Genomic DNA, 20,206 nt, shown 5'->3' on the forward strand with positions numbered 1-20,206 from the left:
CATTGTGGTTGACATACCATATTGAAGACAGCCATGATCAGGATGAGGGCTGTGGTTGCCATGGTGAGGGTGATGCGTGGCCAGGGCTTGTTGGCGATGATTCCGGAGGATCTAAGGATCCAGTGCCAAGATGCAGATGCCGTCTTATTGCAATGCTAGTGTTGGTCAACACAAATGAAAATAATACAGAAAGAATAAGTACGATTTTTTATTCATAGAATTCAAAAGATGATTAGAAAGAAAGTCTCTTAACTATTTTTTCAGGATAATGTATTATGTAAAGTTATTTAAGTACATATATTACATTAGTGCAGTACCAAATTGTGTGGTGGGATGAATCATATTATTGTGGTAGGAAATCTGTATAACTCATCCTCCACTGACGCACGGTCATCGCAAGGTCATGGTGGAGAATAAACACATGATTCACTTCATTTCAAGCACAGTATTAAGCAAGCATAAGACCTTCCGAAATGTACACAATGAACATGACCTCAGCACCAACCTGCAAAGCTCTGTTTTATTCTGCTATATACTGTACGAACCAAGACCAATTTGATTTTTAATGCAGGAATATCTCTCCGTCTAATATATAAAGCATGATATATTGTGTCTATAGATTCTTTCATTGAGTCAAACTAAAGACTCGCTCATCTTTGCAATGTCCTTGAACTCCAACAGATAAGGAATATAGCAATGACAACTCTTTGTGTTCTGCACCAGGTGTTCTCAATTGGTGGGTTGTGACCGAAAAAAGTGTCACAGATGTGTTATCCTGGATAGTGTGTGTTAAATCACTTAGGTCTGGTTTCACAGACAGGGCTTAGATTAAGCCAGGATTAATGCAAATTAATCATGCAAGGTGATTTACTAATATTTGCACAAGTCATTTAACTGGTATGCATGTCTCAACCAGATGCTAATATGCGCTGCTCTTGGTAGATTGCGTTAGTCGTTATGGAAATGATCCGGCTGCGTCTGTTTTCTGTAATTTGCGGGTCGTCAATAGATCACACGCAGAACTTTCCACTCCTATCTGTGCTTTATGGGATTGCTCTCTGATGCAAATGTGCCGTTTAGTAAATCTGGCCCTAAATGTGTTTAATGGAATTTAGATTGTATTTTCTTTTGACTTGAAGAAAAGAAAAGATATGGGATGCATTTTCTCTTCCCTTTTAAAACTTGACAATGCTATTTATTTTACGATCCCAACTTTGCACACTTGTATGATAAACCCCCGGTTTCACAGACAAGGCTTAAACCTAGTCCCATAAAATGCAAGTTTGAAAGCAACTTGTAATTCCATATATATATGTATATATATATATATATATATATGAGAATTGAAAATCCCCTATATATATATATATATATATATATATATATATAGATAGATATATGGGAATTGAAAATCGGATACTTAAGATTCGAAAATGCTTATTGATTCCTGTTTGTGCATTTTGATGAGGTTTAAAACCATTCAAGCGCAAAAAGACGCAAAACAGAATTCAATTCGGCAGTCGCAAGCTATTTTCTGTGCTCTGCACATCCAAGACGCCTCTTATATGGTGCACGAATACTGAATAGAGTTCTCTTTCGCATCTTCTTGCACTTGAACGGACAAATAAACACAAAATTGTGTCAAAATAATGTCAAAATATCCTTCTAAACACATGTCTCAAGTGAATGTAAACAGTTGAAAAAGAATGCGCATGTGTTACAGTATATTGGATCTGTGCATTAAGTCTTAAAGTGACAACAGGCTAGTATAACTACCGCAGTCTGTGTCATTACTGTTAATGAAAGAACAAAAGAAAATCTAAAACTGCAGTGTTATTTTACATTTGATTGAAATTTCTGAACTTTGTTCCGGTGTATTTATTTGTGCTATTTATTGCTAATTTGATTATTTGTTCTTCTATTTGTTAAATCTTTGCACATAAGTGGGTCAAAAAAGACTCAACTAATTGCATTTAATATAAATTTTAACTATAATACACTTTAATTGAATTGTAAACAACATGCAGTTAAGTGTCCAAAAACATTATATTCAGTTCACACTTAAATATATTCATTAAAATATTATTTTTGTAATACGTACTCTTTTTAAAAGTGTACTTATTTTTCACAGAATTCTCCAAACAATAGCAGACAAATGTATTTATTCTAAAAAGAAGAAAAAATAGTTTGTGCAATTGTAATTTTATGTACCTAACTTAACGTAATTGTCAACCAAACAGTGTTGACATTATTAACAAAATAAACACTGTAGACTCCACTGACACTTACCAAGAAATGCCCAATGAAGCAAATGAGCAGAATGACAGACAGAATTAAGAAGGACATTCCAAATGATATTCCCAATACTGCAGTTCTGAAATAGATAGAGAGCACATGGTGTCTTAAATCACAAACTGAAGAGAGTGAGAACAGGTGTTCTCGCTCACAAATTCATTCTGACATCTCCAACTCAAATTCAACAAATTCACCCTGACAGCTCCAGTTCACTACAATCCACTACAATCTTGTGTTGTCATGCACTGTGAAACATGTGCAGAGGATGAATGAACGTACTTTGGCAGGACCAGGATCTGCACGATGAAAATGCAGAAGAATATCAAGCAGGCACAGGTGATGTAATATTTGAAGGCCGGCAGGGTCGTTGCTCTATACTGCAGGGAATAGACACACTGTTCTCACAGAGCATCTGACTCTTGTGTCTTTTTTAATTTAGTTGACTGATTCATCTCATTCCGTGTCATTGTGGGTGCAAGCAAACAGGTTTGTGTTTTAATTATTGATATGTTGATGTGTTATTGATGAACTATGGATAACAACAATTCAAGTAAACATTGCAAAGTATCAATGCTAACCTCTTTTTCCAATGTTTTATTGTGGAAAAACAAGGATATTCTCTGAATGTCTTCTGATTTGAGCCATTGTCTACGGAAATTTAAAAAAAAAAAAGAGAGAGAGAGAGAAATGGATAGATAAAACCAACCAACAAAGAACTGGGTCATTAAACATCAGGGGTAAATATACTGCTGAGATATGAGATTACCTACTTTTGAGAAGTGATGCCATCGAAAGTTCGAATCATCCTCTCATTGAGTTCCTCCTCAAAACGCTTCTTCTGAGATTTTGTTCTGAAGAGGACACTGACTTATTAATGACTCTTTGTCTTGCATACACAAACATTTAAAATATATTTACCATTTCAATTAATTATATGCATATTCCTTGTTCAGTATATATTTCTACACTATGTCTATTACAAAAGTCAAAACATGTCTATGGAAGTAGTGAAGTAAAGGTTATTCCAGTAGGTAGGCATCTAAATTATGCTGCCTCCTAAGATACCTTGTTTCTAAGGCCGCATCATGTGCAATACAGACAGTATATGACAGCTCACTAGGTTTTAGAACAGACCAAATATGTCATCTACTGTAGCATAACTGCTTTTAGTATGCTCACATAATGTGATTGTTGGATAAAGATACAGAACTTAAATCACCTCTCTGAACGTCTCTGAAAGTGGTACTGGCCCATGGGGACATCCTGTTAATAAGGAAGGAGTAGGTGGTGAGTAATTTTAGCAGTAGGGACATCTCAAAAAGAAAAAAAAAGAAAGAAAAAAAGAGAGACACAAGAAGAAAAGCTTCTTGCGACTGCTTTACATTGTTGTTAGAAGCAGCACCTACACTTTATTATGTTGTTTAATTGATAATTATGCAAATAATAGATAATTGACAGAATTGTGCCAGATTCTGTCATCATTTACTCACCCTCAAGTTGTTCCAAACCTGTATGAATATCTTTCTAAAAGAAGATATTTTGAAGAATGTCGGTAACCAAACAGTTGATGGACTTTTTTTCATATATATTTCATTCTAAGTCAGTGGGGCCCATCAGCTGTTTGGTAACCGACATTCTTCAAAATAATCTTCTTTTGTGTTCAGCAGAATAAAGAAATTTATACAGGTTTGGAACAATTTGAGGGTGGGCAAATTATGACATAATTTAAATTTTTGGGTCAACTATACCATTAACTATATTATCGTGTGTAACGGATTTAGGCCAGTAAGAGCTTTGCATGTAAACCTCACTCCCCTGGCCTCAAGAGGTGCGCTAGATGCTGCTTCCTTCCAATCCCGCTCGGGTTGGGTCGAGTAGGACCAGTTACGCGTGCATTGTTAGAATAGTAAAACATCTTATGTTCCTAACATCAAAGGATGTCCATCTAATCAAAATACTGCCAAAATTGCTGCCAAAATACTGTAGAGTTTCGTTAGACAGACAGCCGTTGATGTTAACATCAAAGGCCGATTTTCCAGCTTTGTATATGAATTTAACAAAGTGTTTGTTTCATGTGTTAGGCAGGTAAATCAAACTTCTGCTTTCAAAATTGTCAGCGGTCATTTTAAAAATGATTTAAGGACATTTTCATTTACTTTTGTACAATACAAAATTATTGGTAAATACTATGTTAGGTCTCCACTGTGAAATCTAGGCCTTGAAAAGTTCATAGGAAGACTCACTGCAGTGTTGATCTTTCCGTTCTCATTGGTCATGCTGTCTCTGTGGTGAAGGTTGGCGAAAGGCTTGGCTGCACCCCAGGACTCCAGGTATCGGGTCATCCTCACTGAAGCTCTCATTTTAGCCCCGTCAATGGTGTGTCTGGGTCTGTAGTGGTGTTGAGGACTCTTTCTCTCTACCTAAAAAAAAAACTACATACTAGATTCTAGACAAACTTCACTAAACCTACTCAACTAAGTACCTTGGACAACTTAGCAACATAATATGTATTGACGCAAGAGCTTGTAAAAGTAAAGCAGCATTGGCAATAAAGTTTTGAAAGAGAGCTTTAGACTTGAAGGAAACAAAAGTGACTATTCATTTGTTTAGAGATTTGCATACCTTTGGGTTGATCACTAAGTAAGTTACAACTCCATGCTCTTTTAGATAAGGATCACGTTCCTGGCCATCTCCATCTTCAACCTTATATGACCCGTTCAAGTGCTCAAGGGTCACTGAGGTGATGTGGACTCGTCTATTCATCAAGAACTTGCAATTACTATTGTTTTCTCACCAGATTTTTAACAATTGCACATCTTACACAAACTGAAAATGCATATTATAATTATGAATAACAACATAAATGAAGCATACAATTACATAAAAACCTTACCCAGGTACACCACCTGCTTCCATGTAATTAGCTAAAGTCACATCGTGAGACCAGACATCATATTGCCACTTCTGGAGGCCAATCACACCACAGAGAACGTTTCCAGAGTGAACTCCCACTCGCATGTTAATGTCCACCCCTGTGGCATCTCGCACTTTCCTATAAGAAAAGGAAAAAGAAAAAACAACACATCCCATCACACATCAGAGCACTGATTTAACCTTATGCTGTAACATGATTAGAAACACATTCAGACAAGAGACATGGCTATGCACCAATCACTGACAGGGGGTGGGTGTTGTGAGGTTTTGCGCTCGTGCACGGTTGCGCGCGAAGTCGGAGCTGAAGAAGAAGCCAGCGTCTATCAACGAACCCCTGTCGGTAATTGGTTGGAACACTATTTATTTTGGTTTTGAGTGGTTGGTGAAACCAATTGTTTTTGTGTGCAGATCTCAGACTGCCTACAGAGATGCGTTTTTTTTTTTGACGGCCTGTTTATGGGGCGGGCAGCTAGCGGATCGTTAGGAAAGATTAGATGAATGTGATCATTTATGTTTGGGCCTTTTTTGGGAATGAAATCGCTGATACAACCTTTAAAATGGTGCTGATCTGTAAAACATTTATTAGCACTTGGTTTTAAGATTATGAAAACTCTAGTGAGTCTACACTGACTTAGATTGAGCACTCAAAACATACAGCATATATATATATATATATATAGCATTTTTCTCCCGGTTGATTATACATTGACACTGTGATTGTGACAAGTTTCCTTGCAATCAGTTTGTCCCTTTAACAGGAATTCTCAGCATATTTTCCACCTCCACAATTTGCCTGCAACTACTAATAGAGAGATTTCATTCTTCCAGGCTTCTGCAGAACAGGTAGAGATAAGAGAAAGACAGCTCTCTCGTCTAGACTGAGCACCAGTCATTTTCCACAGTCTGACCTCTAAGGCCTCTGAATCATTATCAGGACAGCCAGGTATCATGTCCTTCACAGCAGCACCGGGCCGAGACCAATCAGCCCCTCTGCGCCGAGGATTATAGGACTGGGATAGAAGCTTTGCTGCTGGACTGACTCTGCCTAAATTCTGTCATAGTAATAGAGCAAGTATGCACACAGTTTGCTTAAAACTCTATTTATTTTATTATAAAATGATTTTAATGTTATGCAAATTGAAGTTACTTGTAGATAGAAACAGAATGATTATTTAAATTATGTATTTTGTGGTAATGTGCTATAAAGTGTTGTTTTTCAGAGATAAAGTGTGAACAGGTTTGCAGAACATATAATAATTATGAAATTAGGACAGATGTTTTCAAGCTAATCTGATGCAAATAATCTTTCAGCTAAGATCTATAAGAAACAATCAGTAGATGAACAAGCCCTTTGGAAATGTATGTTCGATATATGTTTAGACCAATGGTTCACAATTGGTTTTGCTCCAAAAGCCAGACTGGGGATATCAAGTACCAAAAATGTTTGTTTGTAAAAAAAAAAAAAAAGTACAATATATTAAAATGACCATGAACTACATAGGCCACACAATATGTCGAAATTTAGAAAATGCATAACCAACAGCAGAAGTGAGATATACCAACCATGTAAAGTACTGGATCAAATATTACATTTGCATTAACAACACCAGCTGAGAATCACTGAAAGCAGACATGTAAATTTGCTGAACTTACTTAATAGCTTCACACATGTCAAGTCCCATCTTCACACAGTTTTTGGCATGATTTGGCAAGGACTCTGGGAGGCCAGATACACAGTAATAACAGTCCCCTAGAATTTTTATTCGCATACATTCATTTTCCTGAAAGACACAGAAACATTCAAGGACTTCAACAGTCAGAAAACATCTTGATAAGAGCAACTCTTGGTAATCAATCTGCCACATTTGATTTGATTTGTATAAAGTAATCTATTTTCCAAAGTAGAAGGAAATGGTAAAGCTATAAGCATCTGTATCAATAAAGTACATGTCAGTTACTGGACTGAAGTGACTCATTTTCAGATTTAGTTTACCTTGGCAATCTGATCAAATTTGCCAAATAGTTCATTCAACATATGGACCAGCTCTCCCGGTGAGCAATCGGTGGCCAAGCGGGTAAATCCAACAATATCAGCATACAAAATACTGTAAGAGAATATACATTTGTGTGACACTGGAATGGAAAAGGACATACATACTTAAGATTTATATTTATATGGATCTGAAACTGTATAACTCTTTTGTTTTTAAAAGCAGAGAGTCTGTTCCTTCTTTTGATTATTGCATGTTCAGATATTCATACAACAAAATATTCTGGGGGCCATGAAAATTAGGTGAAAATTATCAAAAATGCTGGCGGTGGCTGGCAACTATTTTATAAAACGCAGATGGGGAAAGAGTTAATTACTTCAGGATTATTTTATTTTCCATGCAACAGAACAAAGGAGTATAGCTAGTGGTAAATGATTCATGATTGTGACTAGTGAGAAATTCTCATTTTGTGGTATGGGGTTACGCACCTGACATTGGTGTGACGTTGTACATATAAATTATGAAAGTTGTTGGTGTTTTCCACCTGACCAAACTTCGGCCCCTGTAGTCTCTGTATGATTTCAGCTTTCATCACTCGGGCAATGTGAGCAGGAAGCAGAGACAGCAACAGACGTTCCTGTAGCAAAAAAAAAAAAAAAAAAACACCACACAGGAGAAGTGAGATAATTATATCTCATATAGCCTACACTCTTGTCTGGCTTGTCCCTTCAGTAAGTGCAGCAGAGACTTGACTCTGATATAAAAGCTTTCAGTACATAAAAGACTGCTCACAGTCATCTGAACAAATGGATTGGAAAGAAATAAGTGATTAAAACGCATGATGTATGATTTACAGTAGGCCTATGCTCTTTTCAAAATTCTGGAAAGCTGGCATCATATGATGTGAAACAGGTTAGTAGCAAAGATATAGCACAGTACTGTGATGATGGCAGATGAACAACAGTCTTTTCTGAATACCAGGGTATTGGAGTGGTAGAGTATGGATCAAGGAGAACACGAGGGAACACAGGCGGAGAACGGGAATCCACTGGAGACATTAGCGTTAAAGATCAGGACTGCGTTTCCCAAAAGTATCGTTAGTTAGGCTTACGAAGCTTTTGGGAAACACAGCCCAGGTAAGTAGCACGGGTTATTAGTCCTTTTCCACGTTGGAGACCAGACAATAAAGGAGATGAATGTGTGTGTATATATAGGGAGGATAATGAGTGCAGTGATGAGGAACAGGTGTGGCTGGCTAGAATTCTGGAGACAGTTGCTGTGTTCGAAATCGCCCCCTATACCCTCATTCACTATTCCCTACATTACTCCACTAATATAGTCCACTTGGAGTTGATGAATACGAGTGAGTGAATTCGGACACTGAATGCCGGAAGGGCTGCTGATTTTGCATAGTTTGTGCTTGCTGTTTAATAATAATCATTTAAAACAGCAAACTGGCAGCTCCAGTAGTAATGAAAAGATTTATCTTGAACTCTGACATGGAAACTAGCATATAAACCTTAATTTAACAATTTAATAACAAATGAAAAATTAATTTATTGATAATACGCTGGACCAGCGCTGTTTGGAAAATGGATGGATGATTTGATTCAGCTGCGGCGCCATCTCCTGGTGAGACGCTCAGCGCGTGACTCTCACAGTGCATTATGGGTATTCTCTAGCCGTTGAGCGTACATCGGTTGTACACTCGTTATTGCGGTGCATTGTGGGATTGAATCAGTGCCCTCAATAACATCCACTATGGTGTCGGATATCACAACAAATGGCTGTCCCTTAAAATAGTGCCCTATTTAAAGGTATAGGGGGCGATTTCGGACACAGCCTGTGATGTTTGAGTGGCTGTGGTGGTGGAGCCTTGTGAAACCGTGACAAAATTGCTATATAAATAAACGTGACGTGACGGGACTACTAGAGTGCTGAATTGCAGATCTCGTGGAAACGTTGCTATGACGATCAGATTCTTTTCTTTTCCTTTATTTAAAACAATGCTTGCTGTTTTCTCAGTTTTGTTGTGTGATTATTTTGTTATTGAGAGGAAAGCCCGCAGCAAATATTTACATATTCATCTAAATGCTTCTCTCAGCATTGTTGGCGCAGTCGGATGTTCGCTAACAGTATATCGCTGGTCACTTATTTCGAACTTCATTTAACCCCTAAACGAAGAACAAAAAAGAACCTCGCCGTGAGTAAATCAGGGCCTTTAATGTTCGTCTGCTGCATACAATAGTATTTATGATAAATGAGAAACTCTATACATTTTATAAAGCAGAATAAAAAAATAATATTAAGCAATCTGCGTGTGGTTAAGAAAAATCTGCTATATTAGCTTTCTGGATCTCTTCAAATTATACCGTAGCACTTTTTTTTTCACAGGAGATGTGAAAATCTATGTCAAAGGCACCTGTAATGTTCAATTAATCTGGGATTGATATAATTGGGTAACGGCGGACTTTTTTTGAAAAGGAAAAGACTAAGACAACCACATTACATTTTTTCAATTCAATTTCGATTTCCCCACTAGGCATAAAGTGTGAATGAGTTTAATTAGATCTCACAGGGACGGTCTAGAGGGTCATTATGAAAGCTTATGATAGCTTGACTCTGGCATCAAGCAAAAGAAGGTTAATTGCCCAATAGGTCTGGTACATTTCCCCTAATCAACCATAATTACCTTATAAAAAACATTTTTACAATCCTGATCATTTTATTAGCATCTACATAAAAGCCATATACATTAATTTGAGCTGTGACAAATTAATCGTTATCCCTTTTTCACTAATTAATGTGCTATACGATGAATAGGATCTACTGCAATAACATCAACAGCAGAAAACGCTGCAGTCGAGACCACTGAGCTGTGGAAAGCACAATTCATCACCCACAGCCTGAGAGGATATTCTTAAGAGGTTAATCCAGAGACGTCCAAAGAGGCAATGTTTGACCTCTTGCAGAGCACATAGTCTGATGGAAGACAGCCAATACACCAGCAGCGGCCTTTAGACTTCACAGAGACAGCAGTGGGCTTCAGTCACACCATCTGCCTTTGTGGCCCTGTTTAAACTGGGAGCCGAAAACTAACATCACAGAAGCGTCCTGGTTTCCATTCGGTAGCAACTGAGCTGAGAGTAGGAGGCCGCAAAGGTTTGCAGTATTTCAAAGGGAAGCCACGGAGAACATAATGTCAAACATATGGACAAAGTAGTGAAAGTCTAGGCGACAAATCAATTTCAAAAACATTGTGTCCCTAATAGCTGTGATATGATAAAATAAGAACTGATAAAATAATAGTCTCTGAACCTCCTATTGTGTATCATGCAAACTTAATGTTTATTTAATCTGCATGAACATTTTTGCAAATGTCTTTATATATTTGAAAGTACATTATATGTGTATTGTTTGAAGCTTGTAAATGTTGTTTAATATGGCTTCTGTAAAGTGAATCAGAAGTATCCCAGTAAGCAATAGCCATCAATATTGTTTATTTGAATGTGATAGTGAGAGGTCGAATGTGTTTGTGGATGTATAATGTGCCAATACGCTAGTTTAGAACTGTTGTTATCATACATTAGCATTAATTGTTGGAAAAAAAAAACATAAAACACAAAACCTGCATATCTCTTAGAGTAGGTGATTATTTATAATTTTAGGTGACACCATTGGAGAACTGTGTGTAAAAAAAGTGTAGACATGATGATTTTAGGCTGCTGCGCCATTCCATATTAGTATGGTCTTGTTTGATTGTTTGTTTATATATATATATATATATATATATATATAGAGAGAGAGAGAGAGAGAGAGAGAGAGAGAGAGAGAGAGAGAGAGAGAGAGAGAGAGAGAGAGAGAGAGAGAGAGAGAGAGAGAGAGAGAGAGAGAATTTGACACTACGTATTGTTTTTTAATGTTACATTAGTACCAGACTGATTTTTATTTTATTTTTAGTCTTAGAAAATATAGTTAATATTAATATTACTGTTATCATTATAATATTAACACACATTTGTACTAACTTTTTTTTTGTTTGCACCCTTTTCTACTTCTTAACAGAGGTGGTCGTAGTTCCCGATATAAATGATGTTCAGAGCTGGAGTGAGGGTCTGATACAATCGTGGGACGGCTGTGTATTTACAAACGACCCTAAAGAAACACCGCAGTCTGTTCCAACCAGCGAACGGGTCGTGGTCGTGGAAGAATCCGACCCTGAACAGCTGCCTTCAAATCAGGAGGCTTACAAACAGGAATCACAACCCGTTATAGACAATCAGCACATAGCCGGACTGATACAGGACTTTGTCAAGACCGCATTGAATGCCTTCGAGGTACGTTTTGACAAACGCCTTAATGCCATTGAGAGACGTTTAGATGCTTATGAGTCAACACAACAACAACAGGGAATTTGGCTTAAACAATGCATAGCAGCGCAACGGTTGCATAGTGGTACTGTTCAAAAAGTAGCCAGAGAACAAGGCCTGACTACAGAATTGTTAAAGCAACTGGTGCTCATGCTTAAAAAGAAACTTGGGTGAGTTGACAACATTTTATATATATATATATTTTGCATACTATGTTTTTTTGTTTTGTTTTTTTTTCTTCAACATTTGTCACAGTTTTTCATTCTATCTTTTTTACTGTATGGACACAGGGTTTATTATCCATAGTTTTTAAGGTGTTGCTACATGTGATTTAAATAAATAAATTAAAAAAGATCTGATTTAAAAATGCCTAAACGTTGTCGGGAGCCAGATGGTTTTGATCAGGGTCCGGTAGCTAGGTTTAGACGAAACGATGGTAGCGTGGTGCCCCTCGAACAGTGCAGTAACACAGAAACATTGCTCTATTTAATACAGACTGTGGAGGATATGAATAGGTCTGAGTCTTCAACTGATACGTTGGTAGAATTATTAAACATCGTGAGATCAATGTCCGATGAGGATCCTGACCCAAATAATGATTTTGAACATGTTGTAAATACCCAACAAGCAGGAGAGGTGTTAGAACCTCCTCCAGAACCAAATTCTGCATTTGATCATCTTGTGTCTTTTCACCAGTCAGGCGAGGGCCCAGGTACACAGACACATCGCACGGTTCAATGGTCTGGAAGTCCACAGGCTTATAAATTTGCGAGAGATATCTTCGACAGATTTAGCAGCCTACACAGTGTTTTTACATGACACACTTTCTGAAATTGTGGAGTTTTCCAAACTGTTAGGCGGAGACGGATGTTTAATCAGCATCACGTTGAGGGGATCGAGTTTGACATCAGATGTTAGTACACTTTTGACGGGTAGCAATGGTTATAGTGTAGATGTATTTATAAACGACCTTGAAAAAATAATGCAGAGCAACTCTGACGTACAGTTTGATGAGAGATTGAATTTAAGACTGTCGATAGCGAGAAGTAAACACGGCGGTGTTTATCGAAAGATCCGTGATCTTGCCCACAATGAAGTGATTACCAAAAACAGACTTAATCTGTTCTGTCCCACGAACATTTCAAACAATCTTTGTTTTGCAATCTGTCTGGCACATTTCCTAAATCCACAGAAACCACACGTAGAGCTTGAGTCTGTAGCATCTTCAATACAGAAGTCAGCTGGCTATGGTGATCAATACAAGATAGCGTTTAATGACATCAGACGGTTTGAACAGATGCTGAGCGTTAAAATAGTTGTCTTCTATCGGTCTGATACGGGTGTTTTGGAGAAGTATACAAACACAGACGATCCGCATCCTAAAACAGTATTTTTGTACCTGCATGACAATCATTATTTTATGATTAAAAATCTACGTGCATTTATTGGCACCCCATACGTGTGTGAGTTCTGCCACCGAGGATTCACCTGTAGGAGAGATCACAGATGTCGGTACATCTGCGATGTCTGTAATGACCCGGAATGTCATAAACAACCCAAAAAGCCAAAACATTGCGGCGACTGCCTGCGCTACTGTAAGTCTGACTATTGTTTTGAGATGCATAAAAAAACACCTCGGGGTATGCAATACGCGCAGTGCGACGTGACTAAATATTGTGGTAAATGTAATAGACGTTACCATGTCAGCGGTACTAAACCCAAACCCCATAAATGCCCTGCAGATCGTTTTTGTGCACTGTGGTGAGAGTTTGGTCACCGATGGTATGCATCAGTGTTTTATCCAACCAGTTAAGCCGGAGATGCCGAACGATCGTTACATTTTCTACGATTTTGAGACCCGTTATGAAAATGGTAAACACGTTGCCAATTTTGTATGTGCTATCACGTTTAATGGCGAGGAATTCGTGGCTGAAGGGCCCGATTGTGTGGATCGTCTCGTTAAAAAATTCAGACAACCACGTTACCTTAATTACACATGGCTTGCGCACAATGCATCCGGATTTGACAATTTCATAATTTTGGAATTTTTTACTAAGATGGGGATTGCTCCTAAAATCACAATGCAAGGTTGCAGGCTAATCTTAATGTATGACACAGCTTTCAAGCAAGTTTTATTGATTCATACTCATTCATACCCATGCGTCTGGCCAAGACACCCGTTGCATTTAATCTGACTAATGCAGAGAAGGGGTATTTTCCGCACCACTTTAACCGCGTTGAAAATGACAACTACATAGGCCCGTACCCTGACAAGAAATTTTACGGGTATGCAACTATGTCGAACCAAGACAGGGCTGCGTTTGATGATTGGTACAATACCATATCTGACAAAGCGTTCGATTTTAAAAAAGAACTTGCGCTTTATGGTAAAAACGATGTCGTTTTGCTGAGGGAGGCATGCATGAAGTACCGCGACGAATTCATTTTGTGTACAGGCCTTGATCCATTTAATAACACCACTTTGGCAGCAACATGTATGGCCACATATAAAACACACTACATCCCAAAAGACACAATAGCTCTGACACGTAACAATGCGTACACCAACCAGAACAAAACATATTCAAACATTTCAATTGAATGGCTCGAATTCATCCGAAAATCACAGGGCATAGAAATTCAACATGCTTTAAACACTGGTGAGGCGTCATTTGGGAAATACTATGTGGATGGCTTCTACGACGATGGCTACGTGAAAAAAGCATTCGAATTTCTCGGATGTTTCTTTCATGGTTGTGAACGATGTTATAACCCCAACGACCTAAACCCTTTATCAAAAGTGCCTTATGGCGTTTTGAGAAGACAATGCGACGACAAGATTGAAATTTTGGAGCGTGCGTACGGTCTTCAGGTCGAGGTGATTTGGGAATGTGCATGGATGCGCGCTAAACAGAGTGATGTTGCAGTTATGGATTTCATGTCCACATACAAACACACTGAAAGATTGAAACCCCGTGAAGCTCTATTCGGCGGCCGAACTAACGCATTAAAACTGTATCACAAAGTTGCGGAGGGCGAGCGGATTAGGTATGCTGACTTTACATCACTATATCCCTACTGTCAGGCTCGAAAATGTTACCCAATTGGGCATCCGGAAATAATACACAAGGATTTTCAAAACCTTGAAGATTATTACGGACTCGTCAAGGCAACAGTCCTTCCGCCACGGAAGTTGCTTCACCCCGTACTGCCTTATAGGACCGGGGGTAAGTTAATGTTCCCGCTTTGCAGCACGTGTGCTGAACAGCAGAACCAGACACACCCGTGTGTGCATACTAATGAGGAAAGATCAATTCATGGGTGCTGGGTTAGCATTGAACTGTTAAAAGCCGTTGAGAAGGGTTATGTAGTGACAAAAATCGATGAGGTCTGGCATTTTCCCCAACATTGTTTTGTGATTATGTTAAAACATTTTTACAGTTCAAACAGGAAAGTTCAGGTTTTCCAAAAGACGTTGTGACCGACGCTGACAAAGAATCTTATGTTAGAGATTACTTTGAGAAAGAAGGGATTAAGCTGAATCTGGACAAGATTGAGTTTAATGCTGCACGTAGATCCATCATGAAGCTACTGCTTAACTCTCTGTGGGGGAGGTTCAGTATGCACGAGGAGTTATCGACAACCGAAATACTAACAGACCCTGAACAGTTTGCCCGATACATTTTTGGCACTGAGTATGACCTCAAGCATTTCTCATTTGTGTCAGACACTGTTGCAATCGTTCAGTGGGCTTACGCAAATGGGAAAGGGACCCAGACTCGTGACATTAACGTCTTTCTCGGGGCTTTTACAACAGCCCATGCACGGTTAGAGCTTTATGATCTCATGGACAGGTTGGGTGATAGACTGCTTTACTGCGATACAGATAGTGTTGTGTTCACGTCTAAAGAGGGTGAATATGAGCCCCCACTGGGGCCATATCTTGGTGACCTTACTGATGAAGTTGGGGATGGAGACCATATTGTGGAATTTTCGGCAAGTGGTCCGAAAAGTTACGGGTACAGAACTGCTAAGGGTAAGGTCTGTATGAAGGCCAAAGGCATCACACTGAATGCTGTAAACTCCGAGACCATTAGGTTAGACACATTAATTGGGCTTGTCGATCAATATGTGAGGGGGCGGGGTGACAGTAATCACATTCTCGCGTACACCGACAGTATAGTGAGGAACAAAAAGCAGTTCACATTGCACAACAAGTCAGTTGTGAAAAAATTTAAAGTCGTATACAACAAGCGTGTACTGCTACCCGACCTAACTACGCTACCATATGGCTACTGACAACGTTTTTGGGCACCGGGGTGTGGTAGACCCGGATGGTTTTGATTTCAGATTACAACATCCTTTTTCATGTGTGTTAAGCGGTCCTTCTAGCTCAGGAAAAACATTTTTTGTAAAAAAGTTGTTGGAAAATGCTAAAAGTGTAATTTCTAAAAAAATTGAAAACATTGTGTACATTTATGACTGCTGGCAACCTATGTATGATGAATTGTTGAAACTGTATGATATTAAATTTATTGAAGGTATACCGCAGACTCTGAATGATGATCGCTTGTTTCCCACCAACAAGACCAATTTTGTGATATTGGATGATGTTATGAAAGATGCTAGCAGCAATTCAGAAGTTGAACGTTTGTTTACCAACTATGTGGACCATAGAAGCTTGAGTGCAATATATATCGTACAAAACTTATTTTTTCAAGGTAAATCCAGTAGGACTATCAGTTTGAACACTAATTATTTGGTATTGTTTAAAAACCCTAGAGACAATACCCAAATTAATGTCTTAGCGCGGCAGATGTACCCCAGGAACACAAAATACTTTATGGAGTGTTATGAAAATGCTACCAGCACCCCTTTCGGGTATCTATTGATTGACTTTAAAGCGAAAACACCAGAACAGTACCGTCTCAGAACAGATATTCTGTCACAACATCCAGTTGTGTACATTCAGAAAAGAAAACATTGACAGAGAGATTTGAAAATGTCTGCAAGACTTTTAAGAAACCTACCTCTTTTAAAATTGTTATTAAAAGCCACGCCTAAACAAAGACGCGTTATTTTAGAGGCGGCTGCAGACGAACTCATTGTGACATTGTGTGAAGTAGCTCTTAACGTAGTCCACGGTAATATTCCGCTAACACCACAGCAAAATCAGAAACTGAAGAGAAGAAGAAGTGAGATCAAAATTGTTGCAGATAAAAAGGTTGGAGTTAGACGTAAAAGACGGTTAATCAACCAACAAGGAGGATTTCTACTACCTTTGTTAAGTGCGGCAATCCCGTTTATAACCAGTTTGGTTACATCTAAATAAGTTTGGTGATGGAGTATGCCGAGAAGATGTTTTTAGTACCGCAACACCAGTTGGATAAGCTGAAATCCTCTAACACCCGTGAGTCTATACAACAGGTTGTGGAGAATGACCTGGACATGACTATAAGAAATATTTTGCACAGGTCTGATCTGGATCACCATGAAAAAGCTAAGATGTACACAGGTGTTTTGCAGCGGTTTTTAACACTCACTAGACAAGGGGATAGAGAATCCGGTACATTAACATTAAGGCTACCACAGCCTAGTAATGTTGAAAAAGAAGACCCACCCGCACCAGGCCATGTGCGTGCCCATGACGATTTAGGTGATTTTGCAGATGAGATTTTAAAGAATATTCCACAGAGGAGTGTGAAAAATGTTCGTTACATTTTAGATAAAATGTCTAAAACTAAAGATGTTACTTCATGGACTGAGTCGGGAGAGTTTGTGTTTAAAGGCAGAACAATCCCTGGTTCACACATGCTTGACTTAGTTAAAAGCGTCACGGCTCCACAAAAGATTGTTGACGAGCGGAGACCTGGCGGGTGGCGTGAATTTCTGGAGGCTTTTGCTAGTTTAAATTTGCCATACTCTGTGGTACCAAACCACAATGTCAGACATGCAATTAAGGCGAGACACTACAGGTGAATAGGGTAAAAATTTTAACTTACAGATATCACCATGAAACTTTACCAGTTGATTACTCACATGAATTGGAGAAAAAAATGTATTGCAAGTTTTTTGTAATTTTTTGGTTAAATATGCTAATCAGGCTATATCTAATTAAATATGCGCTAATTTGCCTATATTTTGAAGTGACGTTTTTTGAAGATGAAAAAAACAAGGTTCAAAATTATTGTTGCATTTTGTTGATATATTCAATAAAAAGACATTTTCAGAGGGGATTATGAATATCTCCTTTTGTTACCCTGTAAATCAGAAAATACTGCCAATAGTCTTAAAAAATTGATTTCCGCCCTATTTTTAGGCATAGAATGTCATATAAATCAGGCCAAAAATGATATATCAACAAATCCCTCTGAACAAACCTTCACAATATAGTTAGGAATAGGACTGTAAAGTTTGGTGTATGTAGGTGCTACTGAAGTGGAAAATCGTCACTAGGAGTGTGAGAAAAAACTCATTTTGAGAAAACGGCCTTTAAAGATTTGTATGGCAAAATTCCACTAATTTCTATTGAAAGCCATGAATTACAGACAAAATATGCTTTAGGTCCAAGTAAAATCAATGTATCACACTGTTTAACATCCACAACTCATCATTGCTTCATCCATCACTGATCATAACATCCAAAACAACACTTCAACACATCAAAACAACACATCAACAGTCCATCACACAGGTGAATATGTTTCTGCCTGAGGAACTCACAACCACTTTAGGATCCCACAATTACAGATTTGTTAAGTATTATATAGTAATTATATTATACAAAAACTGAAGTGTTGTGTAATGTAATTGTTTTGTATATATAGCGTGTAAAGTATAGTATTATGTGATGCATATATATAATGTCAAAGCGTCACGTGATGATTCTGAACGAATCACGTTGTCAGAAATTGGCATCAGCCAATGAGATGCGCATTTCGAGTTAAATCGCCGGTTTTACTTTCAAGATTGGTTGCTGCTAAACAGGAAATGACCATATTTGGATCAGATAGCGTTGCAAAGGAGAGAGAGAGCTTTCTAACGGTGTGTGATGACAGGGTGCAGACAGCGATCGCGGAGCAGCAGGATGATTTAGAACGCCAACTTTTGATGAATTTATGTGAAATCTACACACGCAAACAGACAAAGTGTAGTAAAATAAAGACCTAAATGTGTATTTTGGACTTTTTTCAGCACAAGTCTGAAAGAAGACATGTTATTGAAGACAAATAGCCCAAAATCTCAAAATTGACCAATGAAAAAAAAACGATGTTTTTGCCTGCCGTGTCTCGCCTTAACTCTTTCAAAACCAAATCGACCACGTCTATAACAGGATCATCTAAGAGGAGTAAGAAACAGAAAGACCCGAGTCGGTGGTTAAGTTTTTAAACTAACAGTTTGTATGTATTGTGTTCTCAATTTCTCTCTTTTTTTTTGAGAACTTATGATGTGATGTATGTGTAATAAAAGTGGGGATAAAGAAACAAAATTCCGTTCTTTAGTTGTTTTTGTTAAAATATTAAGCATGAGACATGAACATTTCACCCATTTGTACACACTGAACACATTTGAAAACATTTTCACTACATGGTGCTTGTTTTAGTTTTCTCACAAATGCTGACACCTTTTTGTCATTTTTAATAAAATCGTTGGTATACAATTTCATCACATAATCATAATCAAATCCCTTTGCCATGTGGTAGAGAAAGAACACACAATGTTGTCCACATGTATCTGATGAAAAATCTTGGACTTGCACAGTTGAATGTAGTACTTGACTAGAGTTGAGCTTTAAAAAGTTTTTGATAATCGGCGGAAAACCATGATAATCTGGTTTATTACCGAAGCTGTCGAAAAAACATCCTACACCATCCTCATTTATGTAGATAGCCAACCAGTGTTCCCCTGGGAGTCCTGAAGGATGTGTATTGATCAAAACCATTGCTGGTAGTTTTCTTAAAGGGGTTTTTGGTAGGCAGCCGTAAGCTGTACAGTGTTCATTTGAATGTATTAGTAGTAATCAACCAGGACCTGTCGGCAATTTGACACTTCAATCAAACTATCAAACAATGCATAAACAATTAAGTTAATCGTACGTGGTAGCGGCTGTCTAAAACGGGCTTCTAGTCTAATATTGCCACTTTTGATAAGCGATACGTGCTGGTTACACTCCTGATCTGGTGTGAAATTGAACGCATAGAGTGTATAGCCGTGCAGAAAATCCTCTCTATCGATACATAGAGGCTGGTTTTTAAGATGCCTTCCAGAAGCCAGCGCTAGCTGGTAAAACTCCCGCACTGCAGAACCATTTTCATATTCAGGTTGCAGGGGCTTCGCTGGGTACTGTTGCCCATCCAGATAAATGGCCAGAAATTCTAAATCATAGTTTTTAAACGCAAATGGGTTTTTATTATAGGCACCCACAAATGCATCATTATCAACCATAGCTAGAACCAGAGATTTTGGCAGAGTTCCTAAGAACAAGTTTTCTTGATTGCAGACACGTGAGCCTGCAGGTATTGAGAAGTTTTTCAGACACACTCTGTCGATGGGGTATTTGGCTGTGGTTGAGAGTAGGGCTTGTGCATGCCCCAGTCTCACAGCTGGCGACACAGA

General features: G+C 38.3%; 1 protein-coding gene across 1 annotated transcript in view; it reads right to left on the minus strand.

The window, feature by feature from the left end:
* The window catches only part of adcy2a (adenylate cyclase 2a), a 179,729-nt gene that overhangs the window by 35,611 nt on the left and 123,912 nt on the right, over window positions 1–20,206 (minus strand). Inside the window, exons 5-16 of the mRNA XM_056257663.1 lie at window positions 7,709–7,857; window positions 7,223–7,334; window positions 6,883–7,010; window positions 5,189–5,347; window positions 4,918–5,050; window positions 4,539–4,715; window positions 3,515–3,558; window positions 3,066–3,146; window positions 2,874–2,943; window positions 2,575–2,672; window positions 2,290–2,374; window positions 18–155 (exon numbers count right to left, since the gene is read on the minus strand). Coding sequence (XP_056113638.1) covers window positions 18–155; window positions 2,290–2,374; window positions 2,575–2,672; window positions 2,874–2,943; window positions 3,066–3,146; window positions 3,515–3,558; window positions 4,539–4,715; window positions 4,918–5,050; window positions 5,189–5,347; window positions 6,883–7,010; window positions 7,223–7,334; window positions 7,709–7,857 — 1,374 coding nt within the window. The remainder of the gene's footprint in view (window positions 1–17; window positions 156–2,289; window positions 2,375–2,574; window positions 2,673–2,873; window positions 2,944–3,065; window positions 3,147–3,514; window positions 3,559–4,538; window positions 4,716–4,917; window positions 5,051–5,188; window positions 5,348–6,882; window positions 7,011–7,222; window positions 7,335–7,708; window positions 7,858–20,206) is intronic.

This window comes from Rhinichthys klamathensis, unplaced genomic scaffold (assembly GCF_029890125.1).
Source record: "Rhinichthys klamathensis goyatoka isolate OS25496 unplaced genomic scaffold, OSU_Roscu_1.1 h1tg000006l_1, whole genome shotgun sequence".
Taxonomy (NCBI): domain Eukaryota; kingdom Metazoa; phylum Chordata; class Actinopteri; order Cypriniformes; family Leuciscidae; genus Rhinichthys; species Rhinichthys klamathensis.